Below are 23,894 nucleotides of genomic sequence, written 5' to 3'. Positions count from 1 at the left end.
TCACTGGGTGGAATCACTCAGTTCAGGTGTTCTCTGTGTGTGTTGGCTGGGCTGCCTGCGGTCACAGCATTTTACCTCCCCCCATTGCCTGGAGAATTCCAGGCTGGGATCTGTCAGAGTGTGGATCCATCATCCTCCACTCACTGCAACTGTCACCCTGCCACTACCAGCCACAGATACAGTCCGTCCGGGACACTGATTTTGTCTGTAATATTGGTGCTGGTGGCATGTTATGGTACTTGTGTTTGAACATTAAAAGCAATTTAGCAGTTTCATGTTTTGTTGATGTAATATTTTCTATGCTTTTTTAAAAAAGTTTTTTTTTTGGGGGAGGGGGGGGAAAGTAGCTGGTCTTGCCTAGGGTGCAAAGTAGTTCAGCACCAGCCGTGCTATAGCCCATGATCACGAGATGGACTTCTGTCACGCGAGAGTAGCTGCACATGGATCCAAGTTAGGCTAGTCCATGCTGGACATGTGTGACCATTCACATTTGAGAGAAGTTGATCTAACAGTCAACTTCTGTCAAGCAGGCTTCTTGGAAAAGTTTTTCCTGAACAGTGGCTGCAGTCAATGGTCAGCGCAGGGGCGGACTGACAACTCATGGGGTCCCCCGAGCAATAGGAGATCATGGGGCCCCTGTGTCCTTGCCTAAACTCAAAAAAACCTATGAAAAAAGGTACCAGAGTCATCTCATGAGGTCCCCTACTGACCCCGGGCCCTCTGGCAGTGCCAGAGTTTCCAAATGGTCAGTTTGCCCCTGGGTCAGCGTATTCTGATAGCGGGAGTCTCTGTGGTCAGAATACAATATCTCAACGGGGAGAATTTCTCAATCTACCTTTGTTGAGTGGATAGAGGAATCCACATTTTTTTTTCAGCCTACTTGCTGAATAAAAAAAAGAAGATCCATCTATGGCCAGCCTTAAAGATACCTGAAAAAGTAAATATCTACAAGGTGGTAAATTGTATTCTAGTCAATTTATTTTAGGCCTGCTGATTTAAATAAATATCCAGTTCCCAATTGAGCTATAGCCAAAAAGACAGCTACAGCGTGGTTGGCTAGTTCTGAAGGGCATACATGGACATCCTCCCAGAACCACATCCCCCACGTGCCCCCTGGGGCTCACACCTGCATGATCCTTTGGATACATCTGATCTTGGAATGAGGTAAAAGGGCCAATCAGAGCGGCCTTTTACCATGTGATCAGCTGTGTCCAATCACAGTGTAAACAGGAAATGCTGGTTATTGGTAGTCCTCTCCTCATGCTGACAGCGAGAGGAGAGGACAGCTGGTAAGTGGTATTCCTCAGAGGGGACATCTACGCGAATCGTCAGGGCACTGATAGACCCTGCCCTGATTATCAGTGTAACCCCATCAGTGCCCATTAGTGCTGGCCAATAGTGCCCATCAGTTCTGGCCAATAGTGCCCACCAATGCTGGCTAATAGAGCCCATCAGTGCTGGCTATCAGTGCCCTTCAGTGCTATCAGTGCCATCTATCAGCACCCATCAGTGCCACCTATCAGTGCAGCCTCATCAATGCACATCAATGAAGGAGAAAATTCACTTATTTAGAAAACTTTATAACAGAAACTAAGAAACTTTCTTTCAAACTTTTTGGTTTATTTTCATTTGTTTAGCAAAAAATAGAAACCCCAGTAGTGACTAAATATCACTATAAGAAAATTATAAAAATTTTGTTTGGGTACAGTGTTGCATGACTGCGCAATTATCATTCAAAGTGTAACAGCACTGAAAGCTGAAAATTGGTCTGGGCAGGAAGGAGGTTAAAGTGGCCGGTAGGCAAGTGGCTAAACAAAATTATCAATTAAAAAAAAATTATTGTGGTCAGGTTCCAAAGAAGACCTGAATCCCAAGTCACCCTCCTACAAGAGTCTTGAAAACAAGAGACTCCATTTTATGGAATCTTTATAGATAGCAAGGTGCATTCTAAAACAAAAGGTTTAGTGCATTATACTATAGCAAAATAATACCTAAAACAATTTAACACATTATTTGATATGGCTGCATGTGCATTCTCCTAAAGGGGCACAAAGTCCCAACTCATGAAGCCACACAGCATGGACTCCATGACTGGAAGTTTGGGAATAAACTACAGAGAGGAAAACAGCAAAAGGAACGTCAAAAACAATAAAAAATACTTTGGGTCAAAATAAAGGAAAGAACTTTATACTTACTACTATTTGCATGACATCCAACAGAAAGAGAGAGAAAGAATGTTATGGTCAGGATTTAATATGACTTTAATTAAATCCAATGGATCCTTGAAGTGTTTGTTGTAATTAGCCTGTAATGGTAGCTTACAGATCGGATTATAGTTGAGAGTCTTCTACTTACCAACCAACACCAGCAGAACTTGCACGGCGGTCATGATGTCTCAGGTCTTGAGGCCTTGTGTTGTCTGGGTCTGACCATAAACTCAGTCTTCCTCTCTAAGCCCCAGATTTTATCCAGGTGACATGGTGAAGTTGGTGGAGATACTTCTACTTATTCTGGTGGAGATCCTGCCTTCTGAATGGTGCTGAATCCCCCCAAGAAAACCTTGTGGACTAAGCAAACGAAAGGCTTGCACAAGGAGACTGAAACCTGAGAGACTTGTCCAAGGACAGTCCTCCATGAGCATAATAACCATAACAATACCACATAGAAACAGACAACTCCATTGAGAACTGTAGGACAAAAGTTGGTCTCTGACTCCAGGCATAATTCACAGTTCAGGTGAAGAATTACCTGCTAAGCAACTGATATAACAGAAGAGCGACTGTGACATTTAATTGTGAATGGTTTTCATGTTCAATTGGCTGTCTTTAGCTGGGCTGGGTTCTACAGAATTTATCAATGGAGGCAGAGCACATTTCAAGCTCTCACGGTCCCACTTTTCTCCAGTTTAGAATTGATCTAAACCTTAACTGGGCAGCTTTTAGTATGCTAACACGCTTTCACACTACCTGGTTCTATTGGACCGAATTCACCTGTCCACAGGAGTACCAGGCTTCCAAGGAATCCATGGTATTTCAAGCATAAGACCTTGAACATTTGATACCTTGATAAAGGTCACCTCTATTGGGCCTTACTGGCCCTTCGGTGAGGTGGCCTTATATTAGCTCAGGTGTGTTCGGACACAAGTCTGAACACACCTCAGCTATCCTGCCTGAATGCTATCAGAGCTGACAGTGAATCCTAAGTGGCGGAGGCATTCCCCACCCACGTTTGCAAGCTGGGGGAATGCCACCACTACCTTTGATTCCCTATAAATGTCTATATAGACCACAAAGCCAAAAATGTGATTCAAGATTACTAAACAATTTGCCACATGTAAAAGTGCAAAAGATATATAAATGAACACCACCAAAAAATACAACTAATGTCCAATGCATCAGTAATTCCCATTCAAAAAAATAGTTGCTTAAAAAACAAAAAGGTAAGAGAACAGTAAACGTTAATAAAAAAGGACAGAAATAAATCAAAAAGTTGTGTTTTATTAACAGAATGGTGAAAATGACATTCAAAATAAGGATTAACCAAAGTGCAATTAATAAACTATTTCTCTATTCTGCTCTCAGAGCTCAGCTGCACATTTCACATAACATTGTATATCCACAAAATGCACATTATAAAATATTAAAACAGGAAAAAAAATGAAAAAATAGAATTTGTTCAGTCTCTATGGAGCTTCTGGAAGCCACATATTGAAACAATCTTGTAGGGTATTGAGGACCTTCAAGATTTTGCATCACCTAAAAGTTTACATACTATATGTTATTCTTCATTTTTAAACACTTTACATTTGGCATGGCTTGTCAATGTCTGGCTCAGTGTAAAGGTATTCTTTGAGTGTTCCATTCTGAAGCTGACAATATAATTCCGATTCTTCGTTCCCAGAACTGTAGCATTATACAGATAAGATTGAGGGATTTTGAAGACCGCTAAGCCATTAGTAGGTATTCTTTAAAAGTTTACAGTACATACTGCATATTTTTATTTCTTAAATACTATATACACTTAACAATGGTTGAGAACATTTGGCCCAGTTCCATGACTTTAGTTCAGTGGTCTCCAAAATGTGGCATAAGGGCCTGAGTGTGGCTTTTTGCTTCCCTTAATCCTGCCCTTGTGGCACTATTCCTCCCACTGACACCAATGATAGGATACTATTCCTCTGATGCCTACGATGGAGCACTAATCCTCCCACTGACACCAATGGTAGAACCCTATTTCTCCCACTGACCCCATCAATGGGGCACTACTGCTCCCACAAACACCAATAATGGGGCACGATTTCTTCTACTAAAACAAGGCATTATTCCTCAAACTGACACCAGTGATTTGGCACCCTTCCTCCCACAGACTACAGCGCCCTATTCCTCTCATCGATAAGAATGATGGAGCACTATTCTTCCCACTAATACCTATGGCAGGGCATTGGTAGCATCCACCGACACACAACATTTTCTACTTCCACAGGGCTGCCCCCCCCCCCCTTGTTTACCAAAGTTTATAGGTGTTTTACTTCATGTTCAAAGAAGCCCCAGACCTTAGAGGTCTTCATCAATAGATATCTAAAGCTTTTATACATTTTTAATGCCTTAGTTATACGTTTAGAGGGTATTTTAAGACCATTAGCAGCCATTATCTAAAAGTTCCCATATTGCATATTTTTCTTATTTTTTTAAATTCTCTATACATTTGACATTAGTGTTGCTGTTGGCTCAGTGTCATGGTTTCTTTGAGTGCCCCATTCTGGAGCTGGCAATATTATTATGATCATTCAGTCCCAGAACCATAGCATTCTTAGAGGAGGTTATGATTTAAAGAATGGTCATCAAGTTCAATGTAGTCCCATACTTTGAATGTCTTCATCTATAGACATTATACGGTTTCATATATTACCAAGACCCCAATTACAAGGTCAGAGGGATTTTTAAGACATTAGCAGCCATCATCTAAAAATTAACATACTGCATGTTTCCTAATTTTGAAATACTCTTTACATATGGCATTGGTTGTGAATATTTAGCTCAGTTTCACAGCTTTCTTTCAGTGATTCATCTTGAAGCCAACAACAAAATTCAGATTTTAAAGTCCCAGATTTGTATAACTCTACAGCCCTGTTGTCCAACTTGTGGCCTAAGGGCCGTGTGCGGACCTTTAGTATATGATGTGCATTTCAGATCTCAGAAGTTTGTAGTGCGAACATTGATTAGGGTAATATTGTTGATCTCTACTAACCTCATGTGACATGTTCCCAGTTTTATATTGTCTTCTGCAGCATACCCCCAAACAAAAATGTAGCATGCCCGCACTCTCTGAACGTCTTTTCCTCTATTAGGTCTGCAGTTTCTGACTGTCCTCACAAAAATTACATACAAAGTGTATTGAACAATATATGCAGCCCTTTGGTGCTGTCATGGGCCACATTGACAACCAGTGTTCTACAGATCAGGTTCTGGTTTACAGAAGGGTCATCAAATTCAAGATAGTCTCGAACCTTGGACGTCTTCATCTATAGACATCAAAAGATTTAATAATTGCCAATGCCCCAGCTACACAAGGGGGATTTTAAAGACAATTGAGTCATTAGCAGTCATCCTTTAAGTGAGTTCACATACTGCATATTAGTCTTCAAGTATAACTAAAAGCATTTTTTTTAAAGTTTTGGATGATACTTTAGAACCCCTAGAATTGTTGTTTGCACCCAATCAATAGGGAAATTCACCCTCCGTATTTGTCATGTTTATCATTGTCATTAAAAATGAAAGGAAATCACAAATTTTGAGTTGTTCCTAAAACAGTAATAGAGGGGAAATCTTCTAATGATGAAACTAGCTCCAGTGATCTGGGGGGGCACAAGAGATTCTCTTAATTTGCAGGGATTTCCTCTCACTTTCTGTTTTGGCTATGGGACAGGAATTGAAGGGAAATCTCTCCAATGGGACACAGATAGCAAGAAAACAAATCTGACAAGGGTTACAACCCTCCCTTACTCTATCTAAGATCAAAAAAAAGGAATTGCCTATAGTTCTACTTTATTTTTAAATGCTTTTTACATTTGGCATTGGTTGTAAACATTTGGGGCAGAGTTTCATGCTCTTTTAAGAACAATATAATTAGAATTCTTCAGTCCCAGCACTTTGGAATTTGACATGGTTGTAAACTGAGCCGAGTTTTATGGCTTTTTTTTTGTTCTATCCTGAACCCAACGATATAATTATGGCTCACCAGTTAGAGTACAGATTAGGTTCTTGTTTACAGAAGAGCCATCAAGTTTAAGGTAGTTCCAGACCTTAAGGGTTTTAACCCGTTGACATCACTAGCTTTAATAACTCCACTCCAGACAAAAAAAAAAAAAAAAAAGAAGAGACAAATAAAAAAACTTTGTAAACCATGATATCCCGGCAAAGGACAATGCAGGGGACAAGTCAGCTGTGAATAATCAAACAGACCACTAAGAGAAGCACTGAGGCTGAGAGGCCAGAGGAAGAGCTGGGAGGTGAGCTCCTGAAATAGTTGATCCATGACTCGTAGGCTGAAACCGAAGTGTACACGCCAGGCCTGTTTGGAAGGGCGCAGTCATCTCCCCAACTCACAATGCCAACTTGATACCACAGTCCATTCGCTTGACACACAAGGGGTCCTCCTGAGTCTCCCTGGAAGAAGATAATTAGGTTAAAATTGCTTTCTGGAGCTCTGTAAGAAATTTGCCCTCAATTCTTGTTCTACGGACAGTGGTGGGTGTGGGCTTTAGGGGAATGAGATCATGGCAGGAAGTGACCTACTGGGGCACATCAGTGGATTAGATTTATAAGACTAAGATATAGACTAAGCCTCCTCCCATAAGCTGGAGAGAAGAGGCTTCAAAATTTACTAAAAGCTATTTTTTTTAAGTTTTGGATAGAGTGGAGAGGGATTAGAACACCTGTCAGGTTTGAATTCCTGTCTGTGTCCCCATTAGAAGATTCACCCTCTAGATTTGTCCTGTTTACTAATATGACCAAAAGTGAAAGTAAATGAAAATCCTACATTTTGGGTTGAGATCGGAACACAGGAGGGGAAATCTTCCAATGGAGACACTAGTTTTGGTGACCCTGATGACCCTGATGACACACTTTGGAGGGATCACCTCTCACTTCCTGTTGTGGCTATGGTACAGGAAGACAAGGGAAATCTCCCCAATAGAACACAAAACAGCAAAAAAAAAAAACTGACAGGGGTTATTCTATCCAAAATAAAAAAAAAAAAGTTTTGCCTTTAGTTAGACTCTAAGTTTTGGATAGACTGTAAAAAGCATTAGAACCCCTGTCAGGTTTTAAATGCTACCTTCGTTTAGCTGGTGTGATCCACACTTCTATTTGTCCTGGAAGTCCTGATGGAGCATCCAATCTTTTGCATTTGTCACCAGACCAGCAGAAAGTAATACATCTTCAACTTCTTGAGCAGTCTCCTCAAAAATGGGACACATAGGGTTGATTTACTAAAACTTGTGAGTGAAAAATCTGGTGCAGCAAAGAAACCAATCAGCTTCCAGGTTTTATTGTCAAAGGTTAATTAAACAAGCTGAAGTTAGAAGCTAATTGGTTACCATGCACAGCTGCACCAGATTCTGCATGCTCCAGTTTTAGTAAATCCCCTGGTTAGCCATTCCTTACTCTACAGTATATATATAAAAAAAGCTTCATAAAAATCAAAAACCACAGAAGTGTTTGGCTCCAGGTTTTATAAATGACTGGACCATGATATTTAGATGTGAAACACTGTTGGTGCAAGCACTTTTCAGTGGCTTCATTTTTGCACTCACCAGGCAGGCGTCCTGCTGCCCAGACTGGTACCCAGCACAGATCTGATCATATTTGATGATGGTCTGGGAGGGACTGTACGTAGAGTCCATATGGTACATCTGGTCACATGACTCCCGGCTGATCAGCGGCACCATGACTTGCTGGAGGGTCCTTGGATAAGCTAGGTTTACTGGAGAGAGTAGAGATATGATAAGATAAATAAAATGGAGCCTTTAAAGCTGAGGTTTAATCTGTTTATATTCTGTCTTCTTGGTTCCAGTGGGAGGAATTATACAATTATCAAAACACCTTGAAGGGCAGGTGACAGCTTGGAAGAATGGACATTCCTAGGCAGGGTGCATTTGCATGCAGACTGCCCCAGGTAATGCCCACATGTGATGTTGACCCTCCATGATTTAAAGATCTGAAATCCAATAAATAAAAAGGTTGGACCAGGGACAACAAGGTTGGAGAGGAAAGAGCTAGAAGTTGTTGGATATGCTCCATTCAGGAAATGAGGCAGGATCTCTCTGACTTGTTGCACCTTTTTAATGCACATTTTGAGTAGCTAAAATCAGAGTAAGCAAATGCAGTACAGGAGAGGATCCTGTACAACTAGAATGCCATCATGTGACAGTTTTCCATGGGTTCTGCTGAAGTAGATTCAGACTAAACCCAGATCATCTCTAATGGAGATGAGGAGAGGTCTCCATATAATTAAGAGATGGGATTTGGACAGACTATGCAATCAAGTGATAGCTTCCCATGGGTTCTTCTGAACTGGGTTAGGGTAATGACATTGACCAGGTGGCTATATTAGGTCAATGACATCACACACAACCTTTCCCCTTTATGTATGTATGAATGCGGTTCAGGAAATGCCCAACACTGCAACTGAATGGATCGGTGGCAATACCATCATGTGACAGCTTCCTACAAGTTCTGCTGAACTTGGTTTAGACCAAGTTCAGACCAAACTCAGATCATCTCTAATGGAGATGAGGAAAGGTCTCCATATAATTTAGAGATGGGATTTGGACAGATTATTCAATCATGTGATAGCTTCCCAAGGGTTCTTATGAACTGTGTTTTTCATTGCATTGACCATATGGCCATGTTAGGTCAATGACATCACGCGCAAACTTGCCTCTTTATGTATGTGTGGCTATGGTGCAGGGAATGCCCCAGGCTGCAGCTTTATGGGTTGGTGGTAATGTAATCATGTGATGGCTTCCCATGGGTTCTTCTGAACTGGGTTAGGGTGATGACATTGACCATGAGGCCATATTAAGTCAACATCATCAGGCACAATTTTGCCCCTTTATGTATGTGGGGAATGCCCCAGGCTGCAGTTGAATGGGTCGGCAGTAAACTTCTTACAGTTTCTGGTGAACTGGGTTCGGACCAAGTTCACACCAGAAACTAGATCATCCCTAATGGAAATAAGGAGAGGTCTCCAAATAATTAAGAGATGGGGTTTGGGCAGGCAACTCCTGTATGTGAGTGGGACCACCCATTTACTGGGTGGGCCTAAGGCCGACTGTTAGTGGGGATACTGTGTCCTGGACTTTGTTATACACTGCTCAAAAAAATGAAAGGAATACTTTGAAAAACCATCAGATCTCAATAGGGAAGAATCTCCTGCTGGATCTCTATACTGACATGGATGGGGTGATGTGTTAGGAAAATAAGGATGCCCCATTGTTTGATGGAAATGAAAATTATCAACCTACAGAGGACTGAATTCAAAGACACCCCGAAAATCAAAGTGAAAAAAAAAAAAAAAAAAAAAAAAAGATTCAGCAGACTAGTCCATTTTGCTGAAATTTTAATGCAGCAACTCAAAATGGTACTCAGTAGTGTGTATGGCCCCCACGTGCTTGAATGCATGTCTAACAATGTAAAGGTGAACCTGGCGGCATAGGATGGACCAAAACATGATATCCCAGAGGTGTTCTATTAGATTTAGGTCACACGAGCGTGGGGGGCCATTCAATGAAACCAATTTGTTCATCCTCCAGGAACTGCCTGCATACTCTCACCACATGAGGCCGGGCATTGTCTGCACCAGGAGGAACCCAGGACCCACTGCACCAGGAGGATCCCAGGACCCACTGCACCAGGAGGAACCCAGGACCCACTGCACCAGTGTAGGGTCTGACAATGGGTCCAAGGATTTCATCCGGATACCGAATGGCAGTCAGGGTGCCATTGTCTAGACTGTAGAGGTCTGTGCATCCCTCCATGGATATGCCTCCCCAGACCATCACTGACCCTCCACCAAAACGGTCATGTTGAATGATGTTCTAAACGGCTTCTCCAGACCCTTTCACGTCTGTCACATGAGCTCTATGGTGCTGGGCAGTGAGCACAGGGCCCACTAGAGGATGTATGGGCCCTCAGGCCACCCTCATGAAGTCTGTTTCTGATTGTTTGGTCAGAGGCATTCCCACCAGTGGCCTGCTGGGGGTCATTTTGTAGGGCTCTGGCAGTGCTCATCCTGTTCCTCCTTGCACAAAAGAACAGATACCGGGTTAAGGACCTTCTACAGCCCTGTCCAACTCTCCTAGAGGAACTTTATGTCTCCTGGAATCCCCTCCATGCTCTTGAGACTGTGCTGCGAGACACAGCAAACCTTCTGGCAATGGTACGTATTGATGTGCCATCCTGGAGGAGTTGGACTGCCTGTGCAACCTCTGTAGGGTCCAGGTATGGCCTCATGCTACCAATAGTGACACTGACCCTAGACAAATGCAAACTAGTGAAAAACAGTCAGAAAAGATGAGTAGGGAAAAAAATGTCAGTGGCCTAGACCTGTAAAACCATTCCTGTTTTGGGGGTCATCTCATTATTGCCCATCTAGTGCACCTGTTAATTTCATCAGCACCAAAGCAGCTGAAACTGATGAACAACCCGCTCTGCTACTTAACTGACCAGATCCATATCCCAGGAGTTTCATTGACTTGATGCTAGAGTCTGATTAAAAAGTCTTCCTTTCATTTTTTTGAGCAGTGTATATATTTCATCCATGCACTGAATGGTTTGCCTGGAGTTCAGCTTTGATTGGAGCCAACCTTTAAAGTCATCGATCAAAACCCGTCACACAAACCACCGGCAATAAAATAAATCACCGAGACTTGTCAGGATCTTGGAAACAACATGTTCACAGCAATTCACCACAGGGATCAAACGCTGTACCTGTGCCAAAGCACACACCGATGTACAAGAGTACATACATGAGGTTTCTGTGAACTGGCTCAGTTACTAAGTGGCACCGTGCCCGGAACACTTCCCCTGGATGGGCGCCAACCACATGATTAACAAAACCCATTACCACCAAAGTCAGGGACTGTTTTATTAAAAAAAAAAAAGATTAAGAGATCTGGACTACCAGGTTTATCAGAGGATTAGGATAGAGTGAAAATGGATTAATGTGATTAAAGTAAATGGATCGGCTAAATATTTCAAAAGTATCTTAATTAAACACAGCATATTAAGCGCCAAGTATCCCTTTATTTGTAGTCGGGGCGTTGACAGATGTTTGGATTCAACAACTGCAACAGAAAATCCTGGTTCTCTCTAGGATAGAAAAGTAAACCACGAGATATCCAATTATCCCAAGAACATTTAACCACTTAACCTCCGGAAAGTTTTACCGCCTTCATGACCAGGCCATTTTTTTTTGCTATTCAGCACTGCGCTGCTTTAACTGGCAATTGCTCGGTCATGCAACACTGTACTCAAATGAACTTGTAGTCCTTTTTTTTTCCACACAAATAGAACTTTCTTATGGTGGTATTTGTTCACCACTGGGTTTTTTATTTTTTATTATATAAAAAAAAAAAAGAAATGAAAATTTAGGGGGAAAAAAAAAAAAAAAGAAGATTTTCTACTTTAGGTTATAAAATATATACGTAAAATAGCCAATAAAATCACATTTTTGCATAAATTTAGACCAAAATATATTCTGTGACATGTATTTGGTATTAAAAAAATGCCAATAAGTGTATATTGATTGGTTTGTGTGAAAATCATAGCATCTACAAACTATGGTACATATACTGGAAGGTACTCAGCTATAGATGCTATACTGGTAATGGCAGTGATCACTGATATATAGTGTGGCGGAGTTAGTGTGGTGGGTAGTGATGGGCTAAATGCTCAAGTCGAACCTAAATTCTACTCAAACATGGGCCATTCGTGTGTTTGGAGAACACACGAACGGTACGGGCATTCGCCTGCTATTTGACCTCTGCACCTGACAATGCACTGAGCCCTGACAGTGCATTGTGATTGGTCAAAGCAATGCACCTGACTACAGGTCAGGTGCAATACTTTGGCCAATCTCATCATAGAATGATGTCACAAGGGGGCGGGGTTAAATCCCGCCCCCTTGTGACACCATGACAGTATTTAAGAACTGTCATCGGGGGCGCAGCTGTCAGATGGCCAGAAGCCAGCGTCTCGATGGAGCAGTTTTTTTTCATATTTCGGGTAGCGGCGGGCATATAGATGCTATACTGGTAATGGCAGAGATCAGTGATATATAGTGTGGCGGAGTTAGTGTGGCGTGTAGTGATGGGCTACATGCTTGAGTGAAGCCTAAGTTCGACTCGAACATGGGCCATTCATGTGTTTGGAGAACACACGAACGGTACGGGAATTCGCCGGCTATTTGACTGCTGCGCCTCACAATCCACTGCGCCCTGATAATGCATTGTGATTGGTCAAAGCAATACACTTGACTACAGGTCATGTGCAATACTTTGGCCAATCACAGCCTAGAATGATGTCACAAGGGGGCGGGGTTAACACCCGACCCCTTGTGACATCATGACAGTATTTAAGAACGGTCATCGGGGGAGCAGCTGTCAGATGGCCATTAGCCTGCGTTGCGATGGAGCAGTTTTTTTTCATATTTTGGGTAGCGGCAGCGGCGGGCATTGTGATTGACGTTGGATCTACTTTGGGGGACTTTTTTTTACTTTTATTTTTAACAAAAGGAAAAGTCAAAGATTGTCTTCTGTCTTTTTTTTACACTAAACTTTTTTTTTTTTGTGTGAATGGGTAGCGGTACCATGCACCGCATATAAATCATGCTATCCTTATGAAGGAAGAACATCTGACCTGGAGAGACAATAGCCTGACAACATTTAATTATTTTCTGCATTGTGGTCACTAGATGGAGCTGATGATCGTATTAATTAGGTACTTATTTTCTATCATTATCAGCTCTATTTAGTCGCCATAATTGGGAATTTCTCTAATTCATGCTATTCTTATGAAGGAAGAACATCTGACCTGGAGAGAAAATAGCCTAATAACCTTAAATTATTTTCTGCATTATGGTCAATAGATGAAGGTGACAAGTATATTAACTAGTTACTTATTTTCTATCATCATTAACTCCATCTAGTGGCCATAATTGGGTATTTTTCCAATCCACGCTATCCTTATGAAGAAGAACATCTGACCTGGAGAGAAAATAGCCTAAAGACATTTAATTCTTTTTCTGCATTATGGTCAGTAGATGGAGCTGACAATCTTATTAAATAGGTACTTATTTTCTATCATCATCAGCTCCATCTAGTGGCCATAATTGGGAATTTTTTTCCAATTCACGCCATCCTTAACCATTAGCCCCCGGCCAATGGCCGTTTGGCGGCTTCAAAACTGCTTCTGCACTCCGGGTGCACGCCATTTGGCGTGCTCCCGCACATGCGCCGTTTGCGCTAATGCAGAGCGGCGCAGTGGCTCGATCTGTCACCGGCCGTGTACCTCGGACACGGCCGATGACAGATATGAGTACCGTCCCCCGTTGCAGGTACCATGTGACCTGCTGTGACCAATCACAGCAGGTCACATGACAGTTGTATACAATGGATGGCTTCATTCATGATGCCATCCATTGTATACTAGTGCCTAGCTGTGAATGGTCACAGCTAATCACATGCACATGTCATGTGATTAGCTGTGACCAAATCACAGCTAAGCACAAAAAAAAAAAAAAGCTGAATGAATCCATTTCATTCAGGTAAATGCTTGCTTATAGCAAAGTATTTCTTTGCTATAAGCAAATTGTGTAAAAAAAAAAAAAAAAAAAAAAAATACTGATCACTTCCCCAAAGTAGTACAATGTTACTATGGTAACATTGTACTACTTTGGTCATAGTAAAATATGAAAAAAAAAGTTAAAAAAAAAAAAAGTTAAAAAAAAAAAAAAATATATATATATATTTTTTTTTTTTCATACTGTCACCAGTCAGTGTCCCTGTTCACCGCCATGCCAGTTATATTATGACGCTGTACTGCACTGGTGACAGTATGTAAAAAAAAAAAATAGTGAAAATAATTTTTTTAATTTTTTCATTTTCCGAAAAATGATGACAAAAAAAATACAACTTCAAAAAACTCGCCATGCCTCTTACTAAGTACGTCGGACTGTCTACTCTGCAAAAAGGGGTCATTTGGGGATATCTGTACTATTCTGACATTCTTAGACCTCAAGAAATTAGATTGGCTGTCAGTACTTCAGGATTGATCAATATTCAGATCTATACCATAGTTTGTGAACTCTATAACTTTCCTACAAACTAAATAATACATCCTAATTTGGGTTATTTCCACCAAAGACATGTAGCAGAATACATCTCGGCCTAAATTTATGAAGAACAATTATTTATTTGTAAACTTTTATAACAGAAACAAAGAAAAACGTGTTTTTTTTTCAAAATTTTTGGTCTTTTTTTGTTAATTTAGCAAAAAATAAAAACCCCAGCGGTGATTAAATACCACCAAAAGAAAGCTCTAGTTGTGTGAAGAAAATGCTAAAATTTTAGTTTGGGTACAATGTTGTATGACCGCGCAATTGTCATTCAAAGTGTGAGAGCGCTGAAACGTGAAAAATGGCCTGGGCAGGAAGGGGGAAAATTGCACGGTATTGAAATGGTTAAGAAGGGGGGACATTCGACCTGGAGAGAAAATAGCCTAGTAATATTTGATTTAGCTGGCATTCACATAGAGTAAATGTATATGCAGCTTATCAGGACAAATAGCTGTGCATTTCATTTATAAATGCACTTTTTATGTATGTGTAATTTATGACACCATGCTGGACCCCTTTATTGAAGAGGTCCTACCAAGTCTCAAAATGTTGCATCCATTGTGTGCTGGTGACATGTGGTCTCTTCTATGCCGATACCAGTTAACCAACTGAGTGTTGTCACAGCACCCCCTTTCTTCAGGAAGGATGATGGGGGGTCTATCAAGTCATGTAGGGGAGCACAGAATGCCAGTAAGGTGATAATTGTAGGTGTGGTATGGAGAAGGACGAGCCAGAGAGGGAGACAACACAGGTTGGGATTTCAGTGTAGCAATGACACCTTGTTGTCAGCTCAAAACAGGACGTATGGAGCTCACTGGATTTCTGGCATTTCTCAGCAGTGTTTTTACAGAGATCAATGGGAGACTTTGCACAGGGTGCAGGGATGTACAGATTGTTTTGTTCCCAATGACATACATTTACAGGTAACTGGAATGGCAGCAATGGCAATAGTCACCGGACTGGAAAGTGAGCCTGGACGAACAGGCAGTCACATTGTAGGAGTCATCAGAACTATTTAGATTATCTTTGAGGCTAATTGCTCCAAAGGGAGGTGTGAATGAAGTGTTCTCTGCATCAGCACATCCAGAAACTAGAACAGGCGGCAGGAATAACTACATTATTAGGGCTAGTAACCTTCCTGAGAGAAAGGGGCAGTTCATAAAATGTGGGCTTAAAGCTGACCTCTGGTCTTGCACAGTTGTACCATCTCCTCTCCTGGACTGAAATCACTTTGGCCCCTTTCACACGAGCAGACCGATGGGGTCCCCCTCTCAGTTTTTTATCGATCCATAGACTTCTATGGACTGGCGGGTGACAGCAGACAAGAGTCCACTGACACCCACCGACATCTGACCTGATCCTGTACGCCAAAAACAGATCGGGCCGATCAGATGACAATCAGGGTGAAACCACCAGGTGGTCCATTTCCATCTGACTGTCCCATTGAAATCAGCGAGCAGTTTCTGTATCTGCTCTTCAGCAGCAGAGCGGACAGAGACCTGTCATCCAGATGCTCAGCAGGGACCAGTGGAGAGATCCCCCGCTGAGCAGGTGGATCACGCTGACTAATCTGCCCCGTCTCAAAGGGGCCTTACTCTTGATTTCACTGCACACTGGGAGCTTCTCACAATGTGCAGTAGAAGCTGCAGCAAGTCAGCTAGATCAGTCACTTCACGACTGGAGAACATTCAGCATCATCTAGCTCCTTCTACCTCAGCCTGACTGTCCTTGGCACACCTGTTCATTCACTGGAGCAAGTCAGATAGATCCCACCTTTTTTCCTAGCTAGAAGACCTCTCACACATCATCTAGCCCTTCCCTCGTCAACCTGACTGTTTCTGACCTGACCAGAGGCGGACTGACAACTCATGGGGCCCCCGGGCAATAGGGGATCATGGGGCCCCTGTGTCCTTTCCCAAACTCAAAAAAGCCTATGAAAAATGTACCAGGGGCATCTCATGGGGCCCCCTACTGACCCCGGGCAGTGCCCAAGTTTCCAAATGGTCAGTCCACCCCTGGACCTGACCCATCCCTTCATTCACTGTCTCTTTCAATCACGGAGGCTCAGCATCACACGTGGGCATTAACTGGGGTGGACTACATGCAAACACAGCTTGTCTAGGAACTCTTCCAGACTTATCAAGGGATTTTGGTATTCACTTAACTCTTCCCAAGAGGCTGCCCATTGTTTCATAAGGCATTACCTAAGGAGGTCTTCATACAAGTGCCACCTGCCTAGGAACACTCTAGATCGGGGGTCAGCAACCAGTAGATTGTGATCTACCAGTAGATATCGGCCAGGTGACTGGTAGATCATGGTCAGGGCTGACCCTCCATCCCAGAGCATCAAACAGAGTGCAATACAGAGGGACTACTTGTAAAGTTGGAGCTGTAGTAGGGAGCAAGAGGAACATAAGCCGAAGTCTCCTCTGTAGTGCCGGCTCCTACGCCCTGTCATGGTTGGTGTGTGTAGCCCCTGCTATGTATGACCCATTCAAGTGAATGAGGCCACTCTGCAAGTGCCCTGCAACCTTGTGCAGTGCAGCAAACAAGGTGTTAAAGTAGACACTGTTCTCATCTCATTCTCTAACCCCTTGGACCCCGCAGAAGCAGGTCGTTGCGGGGCACTTTGCAGAATGGCCCCATTTACTTGAATAGGTCTCGATTGACAGGCGATAGTGCCCATCAAAAAGCAACAGGGGGTGTAATTCCTGCTGCGGCATGTGTACATCTTTGGCTGCTGCCTCAGCAGCTAAAAGGGGTAGGGATTGGGGGCAGTAAAACTGTGACTCAACTGCAGGGTTTTATCCCTCATCCCTTATCATTCTGAGAATTTTGGACAAATATTCCTAAAACATTTAAGAATTTTTGTTTAAAATTCTATCCATGGCCAGCTTAAGACATGTCAAGTATAACACAGTTTTGGATTCTTTCTTGTCTCAGACTTGGCTAGATGCATTGATACAAGAACATAGAATTATTTTTACCTCCATACTTTGTGTCTCCCCAGCCGGTGACCCAACAATTTGTTCCCGGAGAGAAGACCATAGACGCCTGCGGGATACAGATGGGTTGAATGAACTGGGTGAAGGTGATGGGATTTGCCAGTCCCAGCAAAGCGATGTCTCCACTGCTTCCCATGCCACTGAACTTGGAACTAACAATGATCTTGATCACTCTCACCCCCACTTCATTGGCAGTTGGGCTGTCCAGTCTGTATGCCCCAAGGTATACAGAGTAACGAGAGGGCAATGATGAACTGAAATGAAGACAAACATTGTTTATGTTACATCATCTGGACATAGAAGGCATGCTTGCTACATTGAGCTGTATACTCAGTCTAACAAGATTACCTATATTATTATTATACAGGATTTATATAGCCCAACAGTTTGTACTGCACTTCACAACCTGAGAGCAGTCAGTACAGTTACAATACAATTCAATACAGGAGGAATCAGAGGGCCCTGCTCATTAGAGATTACAATGTAAGAGGGAGGATTAAGTGAGAGAGTAAGAGAGAGAGAGCGAGAGAGGGGGGGGGAGAGGGGGGAGAGAGAAGGAGGGAGAGAGAAGGAGGGAGAGAGAAGGAGGGAGAGAGAAGGAGGGAGAGAGAAGGAGAGAGAGAGAAGGAGGGAGAGAGAAGGAGAGAGAGAGAAGGAGAGAGAGAGAAGGAGAGAGAGAGAAGGAGAGAGAAGGGGGGGGGGGAGAAAGGGGGAGGAGAGGAGAGAGAGGGGGAGGAGAGGAGAGAGAGGGGAAGGAGAGGAGAGAGGGGGGGAAGGAGAGGAGAGAGGGGGGGAAGGAGAGGAGAGAGGGGGGGAAGGAGAGGAGAGAGAGGGGGAAGGAGAGGAGAGAGAGGAGGGGAGAGAGAGAGAGGGGGGGGGAGAGAGAGAGAGGGGGGGGGAGGAGAGAGAGAGGGGGGGAGAGGAGAGAGAGAGGGGGGGAGAGGAGAGAGAGAGAGGGGGTAGAGGAGAGAGAGAGAGGGGGAGGAGAGGAGAGAGAGAGGGGGAGGAGAGGAGAGAGAGAGGGGGAGGAGAGGAGAGAGAGAGGGGGAGGAGAGGAGAGAGAGAGGGGGAGGAGAGGAGAGAGAGAGGGGGGGGAGAGGAGAGAGGGGGGAGGAGAGGAGAGAGGGGGGAGGAGAGGAGAGAGGGGGGAGGAGAGGAGAGAGGGGGGAGGAGAGGAGAGAGGGGGGAGGAGAGGAGAGAGGGGGGAGGAGAGGAGAGAGGGGGGAGGAGAGAGAGGGGGGGGAGAGAGGGGGGGAGAGGAGAGAGGGGGAGAGGAGAGGGGGGGAGAGGGGGGGAGAGAGAGAGGGGGGGAGAGAGGGGAGAGAGAGAGGGGGGAGAGAGGGGGGAGGAGAGAGAGAGAGAGAGAGGGGAGAGAGAGGGGAGAGAGAGAGGGGGGGAGGAGAGGGGGGAGAAGAGAGAGAGGGGGGAGGAGAGAGAGGGGGGAGAGAGAGGGGGGAGAGAGAGGGGGGAGAGAGAGGGGGGAGAGAGAGGGGGGAGAGAGAGGGGGGAGAGAGAGGGGGGGAGAGAGAGGGGGGAGAGAGAGGGGGGGAGAGGGGGGGGAGGGGGGAGGAGAGGGGGGAGGAAAGGAGAGGGGGGAGGAGAGTGGGGGGAGGGGGGAGGAGAGAGGGGGGAGGAGAGGAGGGGGGAAGAGAGGAGGGGGGAAGAGAGGAGGAGAAAGAGAAGGAGAGAGAGAGAGCGCGAGAGTGAGAGAGTGAATGAAGGAGAGAGCATGCGAATGAAGGAGAGAGAGAGAGAGTGAATGAAGGAGGGAGAGAGAGAGAGCGAATGAAGGGGGGAGAGAGAGGGAGGGAGAGAGAGAGCGCAAGAAAGAGAGAAAGATGAGAGAAAAAAAAAAGAAGAGATAGAAAGTGCACGCTGCATGCTAAGGAAAAGAGAAGACTCACAACTGGACGCAGTGAGCAGCAGACATCACCCACTGATTGGAGATGAGGGATCCTCCACAAATAGCACGTCCATTATACCGCAGGCTGACCTGCCAAGGCCACATTCCCTCCGCAGCATCTGTACCACCTACTATACGATTGGACACCGACGGAGACCCGCAAACTGAAGAGTTTGGTACAGTTTCAATGGGGAGGACAGAAAATGGCAAAACTGAAATAAAAAATATGATTAAATAATAAATAAATGCATACACACCACAGTCACACACTATTATTATTAAACATTTATATAGCTCTGACATATTCCACAGTGCTGTACAGAGATCACTGAGCCAGTCCCATCAGTCTCTGTACCAGAGGAGCTTACACTCTAATGTCCCCTCCCCCACAGTCACATCAGTCTCTGTACCAGAGGAGCTTACACTCTAATGTCCCCTCCCCCACAGTCACATCAGTCTCTGTACCAGAGGAGCTTACACTGTAATGTCCCCTCCCCCACAGTCCCATCAGTCTCTGTACCAGAGGAGCTTACACTCTAATGTCCCCTCCCCCACAGTCACATCAGTCTCTGTACCAGAGGAGCTTACACTCTAATGTCCCCTCCCCCACAGTCACATCAGTCTCTGTACCAGAGGAGCTTACACTCTAATATCTCACCACAGTAGTACATTTAATTCATATAGAAGGTAAAATATTCGTGACAATAAACGTATAAAGGAAGCACGGCCTTATCAACATTTAAGAACAAATCAATTGATTTGAATTCACTTTTTGATGTGGATAATCTTTTCTGTTCTCATTCACATGGACATAGCTAAGCACACACCTGTGCATGGAGCCATCTTTTCCTGCACGGGATGTACAGGTGTTCCAGGCAACAACATAATAAACTGTATATGTAGAGCAGCGTGTCCCTCCCTCCTTGTGAGCAATGTGTATCTGACATATATATGTACTTCCAGCATGTTGATTCATGTACGGCGTCTATACATCTAACCAGACAGACTTGCCATGCTCAGCTCATGGATGCTGCACGTGAAAGATATCTCTGTGGATTGCAAGCTCTTTTACACAGAACGCAGCTGTAAGCAAAGCTGGGGTGCTTTGGAATGTTCTGAGACCTTCATGTGCCGTGTATAACTACAGCATACTGCACTTACAATGTATGGATTTTGCTTTCTGTCTGCATGTTGTCACTTCTTTGCATTGTGCTTTTTAAGTGTCTCTCTTTGTTTCCATCTTTGGAGTGGTTACACTGCCTTGTAGGGTCCCCATGAGCCCCACTATTACCCCCACATCATCCTGGTATGGGCTGAGCATGCACTTTGTTATCAAGGCATTGGGGATGTGGGGGCTTGTACTCCTGATGACCGTTTAGGTTGGGCTCACACCTGAGCGGAGATAGAAATCCCGTACCCGCTTGCTTTTTTCTGTGCATTTTGGAGTGTTTCTGCTTGTCGCTCATAGGGCAGCCTTTTCACTTGAACGGGCTGCCCTATGTATAACTAATGTCCCAAAGAAACTCCAAAACCTTTTTTGGGACGGAGCTTGGCACATTTTTTTTTACTGCACATTTTGACAAATTTGTAGTGTTTGCCGCCAGACAAAACGAGTGACAAATGTGTGCCTGCTACCTGTGCTTGGGGTGGCATTACCAATTAATGGCACCACAAGCGTGACACGTGTTTGCAACACGTTTCCCAAAACACTTGGCAAAATGTGGGTTTTATGTGCGCTTTGTCATGGGTCCTGGAAATGCCAGGTGGTTACAGACTAACGGATGCTTATGGAAGCTGGTTGTGGACTTACCGGACATAAGTAGGAGGTAGGTGGTGGTCTTCATTTAGGCTTTAACTTCAGTATTATTATTTCTATAAGCAGGAAAAGGATGAAACCAAAACTCTATATAGTGAAGGATTGGAAGAAGATGGGGCAAGCTCTCTTTTTAGATTCAGATGAGGATGAAGAGAGCTCTTGGTTCTTGAGGAGTCTAAACAGGAGGAGGAGAGTTCTTCATATGGTGAGGCATCAATGGAGGATGAAATCAGCTCTCCAAATGGTGAGAAGAATCTCTATGTGGCGAGGAAATGGAGAAGAATTAAGCTAGCTCTCTATATGGTGGGGAAATGGATAAGGGCAGAATGACCAACTGTATGGTGAGGAGCTGGATGAGGATGGGAAGAGCTCTGTGTATGGTGAAGAGTCAGGTGAGGGGATGGAGTGAGCTCTTTTTATGGTGATCTGGATGAGGATGGAGTAAGCATTCTACAGTTAGGAGTGGAGGACGATGAAGCCAGCTTTCTATTGTAAGGGATTGGATGAGGATGATGTCAGCTCTCTATGGTGAGGAGTTGGATGAGGATAGTGCCAGATCTCTATGGTGCAGAGTCAGATGAGGATGGTGCCAGCTGTCTGTGGTTAGTAGCTGGATAAGGATGTAGCCAGAACTCTACGTTGAGGAGTTGGATGAGGATGCTGTCAGCTCTCTATGGTGAGGAGTTGGATGAGGATGCTGTCAGCTCTCTATGGTGAGGAGTTGGATGAGGATGCTGTCAGCTCTCTATGGTGTAGAGCCAGATGAGGATGGTGCTAGCTGTCTGTGGTTTGTAGTTGGAGGAGGATGGAGCCAGATCACTATGGTTAGTAGCTGGATGAGGATGGTGCCAGCTCTCTATGGTGAGGAATTGGATGGGGATGATGCCAGCTCTCTATGGTGAGGATTTGGATGAGGATGGAGTCAGCTCTCTATGGTGAGCAGTTGGATGGGGAATGAGATATCACTCTATAGTTCGCAGTTAGAGGAGTATGGTTCCAGCACTCTGTGGTAAGGAGTAGGATAGTGCCAGCTCTCTATGGTGAAGAGTCAGACGAGTATGGTGCCAGCTGTATGGTTAGGAAATGGATGAGGATAGAGCCAGCTCTCTATGGTGAGCAGTTGGATGGGGAATGAGATATCACTCTATAGTTCGCAGTTAGAGGAGTATGGTTCCAGCACTCTGTGGTAAGGAGTAGGATAGTGCCAGCTCTCTATGGTGAAGAGTCAGACGAGTATGGTGCCAGCTGTATGATTAGGAAATGGATGAGGATAGAGCCAAACCTCTATGGCTAGGAGCTGGATGAGGATGGAGCCAGATCTTTATGGTGAGGAGTCAGATGAAGATGGTGTCAGCTCTCTATGGAGAAGTTGAAGCTCCGTCTGCTTTAGGCTTCTCTGTTGCAGTACTTTTGCTGTAGAATCTGCTGACACACTGACCCAGCAGGGATGTGGGACCGTCCTCTTATTCTGGGAATGAGGATTGACAGGTTCCTGAGCCCCAAGGGATGGATGTTTTCTCTACTCCATCTTCCATCTACTACAAGCATATATTTACAAACAATAGGTTGGCACATGTCACATGGAAAGAGTAGAAAATTTCAGTCACCGATAAATATGGAGACACCCACTATTGTTCCATATTCCTTCGGAGGAATTAGTCACAAGGAATGATAAGTGATAAAATCATGAATCTTCTTTTTTCTTGTAAGGCACAGAAACCTAGAAAATAAACATTTTAATATTATTAGTATACATTAATTGCATAGCACCAGAGATTTGCACAGTGCTTTACAAAATAGGAGGAGACAGACCAGTTCCAATATTTGATATAAGAGGATTGGGAGGTCTCTGGTCATAGAAGCTTACAATCCAAATATTAATGAATATATGTAGTGGTTGATTTACTAAACTAGACTGTGCACTCTGCAGGGGCATTTGTTCCAGAGCTTTGTAAATGAGGTGAAGCTTCATTTTGCAAAGAAAACCCAATCACATGCAAGGAAAACAAAAAGAATAAAAACAGCATTTGTGTTTGCACATGATTGGATGACGGACGTTAGCTTCCTCTCATTAAGTGCTGAAGCAAATGCCCTTGCCTATTTGCCTTTAGTAAATCAACATCGTAGTGTCATTAAAGTGATACAAAATGATCATTTTTTAATAAAACATGTCATACTTACCTGCTCTGTGCAATAGTTTTGCACAGAGCAGCCCCGATCCTCTTCCTTCTCAGGTCCCTCGTCGGCACTCCTTCCATTTCCGAGCCATGCTCTGTGTGTCTAAAAGACACAGAGCATAGCTCAGCCCCCCCTTCATTCTCTCCTAACCAGCTGTGATTGACAGCAATGGGAGCCAATGGCTCCCACAGCTGTGTCTCAGTCAATGAAGAGAGAGAGACCCAGGAGAGCTCCGTGCAAATGCTGGATTGAGTTCAGGTAAATATTGGGGGAGGGGGGGAAGCAACACACAAGTTTTTTCTCTTTTTTACCTTTTTTTATGCTGATGTTCTGGTCCTTAGAATTGTCTGTTGTGTGTTTCGTCCGACATCAGTGCCTGACCTGACAAATGTGCTTCTGGAAGAATGGTCCAACCTTCCCATAGACACCCTCCTAAACCTTGTGGACGGCCTTCCCAGAAGAGTTGAAGCTGTTATAGCTGCAAAGGGTGGAGCCAACTCAATATTGAACCCTACGGACTAAGACTGGGGGGCCATTAACGTTCATGTGCGGGTAGAGGCAGGCAGCGCAATACATTTGGCAATATAGTGTATAT

The 23,894-nt window shown here is 44.1% G+C and overlaps 1 protein-coding gene across 1 annotated transcript in view; it reads right to left on the bottom strand.

Moving 5' to 3' along the window:
• Positions 1–19,608, bottom strand: part of LOC149437745 (transmembrane protease serine 9-like) — a 35,565-nt gene extending 15,957 nt beyond the window's left edge. Inside the window, exons 1-4 of the mRNA XM_089660665.1 lie at positions 19,307–19,608; positions 17,385–17,656; positions 7,814–7,983; positions 6,443–6,665 (exon numbers count right to left, since the gene is read on the bottom strand). Of these exons, the coding sequence (XP_089516791.1) occupies positions 6,443–6,665; positions 7,814–7,983; positions 17,385–17,656; positions 19,307–19,608 (967 nt within the window). The remainder of the gene's footprint in view (positions 1–6,442; positions 6,666–7,813; positions 7,984–17,384; positions 17,657–19,306) is intronic.
• Positions 19,609–23,894: the final 4,286 nt, after the last annotated feature.

Source organism: Staurois parvus, unplaced genomic scaffold, assembly GCF_062004578.1.
Source record: "Staurois parvus isolate SC_StPar_1 unplaced genomic scaffold, SC_StPar_1.0 ptg001260l, whole genome shotgun sequence".
Lineage (NCBI taxonomy): Eukaryota > Metazoa > Chordata > Amphibia > Anura > Ranidae > Staurois > Staurois parvus.
The sequence above is the reverse complement of the archived record's forward strand: the minus strand, read 5'-3'. Positions and strand labels throughout refer to the sequence as shown.